The sequence below is a fragment of the Amphimedon queenslandica genome, unplaced genomic scaffold (genome assembly GCF_000090795.2).
Source record: "Amphimedon queenslandica unplaced genomic scaffold, v1.1 AMPQUscaffold_6890_Cont21155, whole genome shotgun sequence".
In the NCBI taxonomy this organism is placed as follows: Eukaryota; Metazoa; Porifera; class Demospongiae; order Haplosclerida; family Niphatidae; genus Amphimedon; species Amphimedon queenslandica.
Window position 1 is genome coordinate 1 of NW_003552822.1, and position 1,963 is coordinate 1,963.

The 1,963-nt window shown below is 33.7% G+C and overlaps 1 protein-coding gene across 1 annotated transcript; it reads right to left on the minus strand.

Moving 5' to 3' along the window:
- Positions 1-323: 323 nt before the first annotated feature.
- Positions 324-1,908, minus strand: LOC109591907 (uncharacterized). The gene is made up of 3 exons (XM_020007509.1): positions 1,549-1,908; positions 846-970; positions 324-615 (listed from the first exon to the last, which is right to left on the minus strand). The coding sequence occupies exons 1-3, from the start codon at positions 1,760-1,762 to the stop codon at positions 412-414; spliced, it is 543 nt and encodes a 180-aa protein (XP_019863068.1). The 5' UTR covers positions 1,763-1,908; the 3' UTR covers positions 324-411.
- Between the last annotated feature and the right edge of the window lie 55 nt (positions 1,909-1,963).

Consider the following 1,963-nt stretch of genomic DNA (forward strand, 5'->3'; position numbering starts at 1 on the left):
ACTCTATAGATATTATTTTAATGTCATTGTCATTATTATTATTAATATTAATATTATTATTATTATTATTATGTTATTGTCATCATTAATTTTGTTTCATGCACCAGCTCATTACTAAAACTTAACATCTGTCAGTATCATTACTCTATCATTGCGTTTATTTTTACTTTGTAGTCTCTAAAATTGTAAAATTGTTTACACAGCATAAAAACTCATTTCACACTTCTAAGCGTAAACAAGGAATATGTGAACAATGTGCGTATAAAATTATTTTTAGTTTCTTGAATATGTGATTGCTTGAAGAAAAATTATTGTAAATAACATTAATTTTTTTTAATAATGACAAAAAATTTACAACTGGAGGTCAAATAATAAGTACGACAAATGAATGATTTGTGAGAGTTACTGTCTCTAAGTTTCTACTACCAAATGCTGATAAGTTTGTTTGCCTTGAATGACAAGTAAGAGTTTCTTTCGATGTATTTTTGAAGTCATTCCTAACTCGCTCTTCAGCGTGTCTTCATCTAGCTCGGATAGCAGCTGCCCGTCGACCTCTTCTCTCTCAAACATTTCTTTGTATTGGGACAGGTTAAGTTTATCCAGCATTTGCAATACCTATGAGAAAACAAGAGTCATGACAAGACAGTAACAGTGTGTAAGGGCCTTGTTTACAATCATTGTATTAGTGTAAGCAAGAGTAGATAATAGTTGTAAGCTAATCAGATAAATATTTTGGATTAAATAAAATTTCCCCATTGCATACATGGCACAAACATTGTACATGTTTTTGGCCAATGCACAGCCACACATAGTATATATATATATATAGTCATGATAATACTTACCTCCTTTGAAGACATTTTATATACAATAGAGTCTTTTGATGGGAGCATATCCACATAATTACCATTCGTAGTCTGAGGCTGAGCACTCATTGCTGACTGAAGGCTGTTTATTGTCTGCTGCAAGCCTAAAACATTAAAATAATATTAAATAATGCTATAAGAGTGTAATGGGATGGTAATAGTTAATTTCTGTTGAGTCCTCTAACTGTGTAATGAACATGCAGAAACACATGCTGTGTGTGTGTACATCGATCATCAATAGCTTTTCATTGCCTGCTTATCTTGAGGGGAACTTATGACAAGCAAATGATCGGTATGTGTGTATTTAAAACAGAGTACACATAATATTTGGAGCTGAGCATCAATTTTTTTGGAAAACTATCAAAACTCACAAACTTGAGGGAAACATTTAGCACAAACATCAAGGCATCATAGCGTAGAGAATAAACTACTGATAGTCACTGGAGATGCCAACAAAAAATTAAGTTATGTGTTTCTCTCACGAACATTCAGTATTTTCATTCAGACTGAAAATCATTTGGTGCTAAATGCATTACTGTAGGCCCATGTATGATGTCATCTAATAGTCAATGTTTGTACACTAAGAGTATCAGTGTTATCAGACAAACAATCCTTAATTCAGTTAAATGCATACCAGACATCAATGCATTACTATGTCACTTATTATTATCAATATGCCCACCTTCCATTTGCTGTCTCAATAGCATCATAGACCCCTTCATCTCCATAACGTCTCTCCTCAGCTCTTCAACATCAGGTGAATGGCCGTTCATCATCATTAGTTTTGACATCATGTACAGGGGTGCATCTTGCATTGGTGTGCCACTGTACGGTGGCAGTGGAGAGTGAGAGGGTGAACGAGATGGCGAATGCTTTGTTGACGATCCAAGATCCATGGCATAGTAATCATTGGAGTCACTTGTCTATATAATTGAATAGTAGTAGCAATAACTTAATAGTTTAAAGGAACTCATTCCCATATAGATATGTGTACTAGTGTAAATTTACGTAATGATAGTTGTAATTGTGATTGGCTCAACAAATTCCTGTCCCATCACCTTTCTTATGATAAGCATTAGCTATTACTTGTTTTTGGA

Coding starts and splice junctions, on each gene's coding strand:
- LOC109591907 (XM_020007509.1), bottom strand. CDS start 1,762: ATGGATCTTGGATCGTCAACAAAGCATTCGCCATCTCGTTCACCCTCT. Junction 971..1,548: donor ATTGAGACAGCAAATGGAAG/GTGGGCATATTG, acceptor TTAATGTTTTAG/GCTTGCAGCAGACAATAAAC. Junction 616..845: donor ATAAAATGTCTTCAAAGGAG/GTAAGTATTATC, acceptor GTTTTCTCATAG/GTATTGCAAATGCTGGATAA.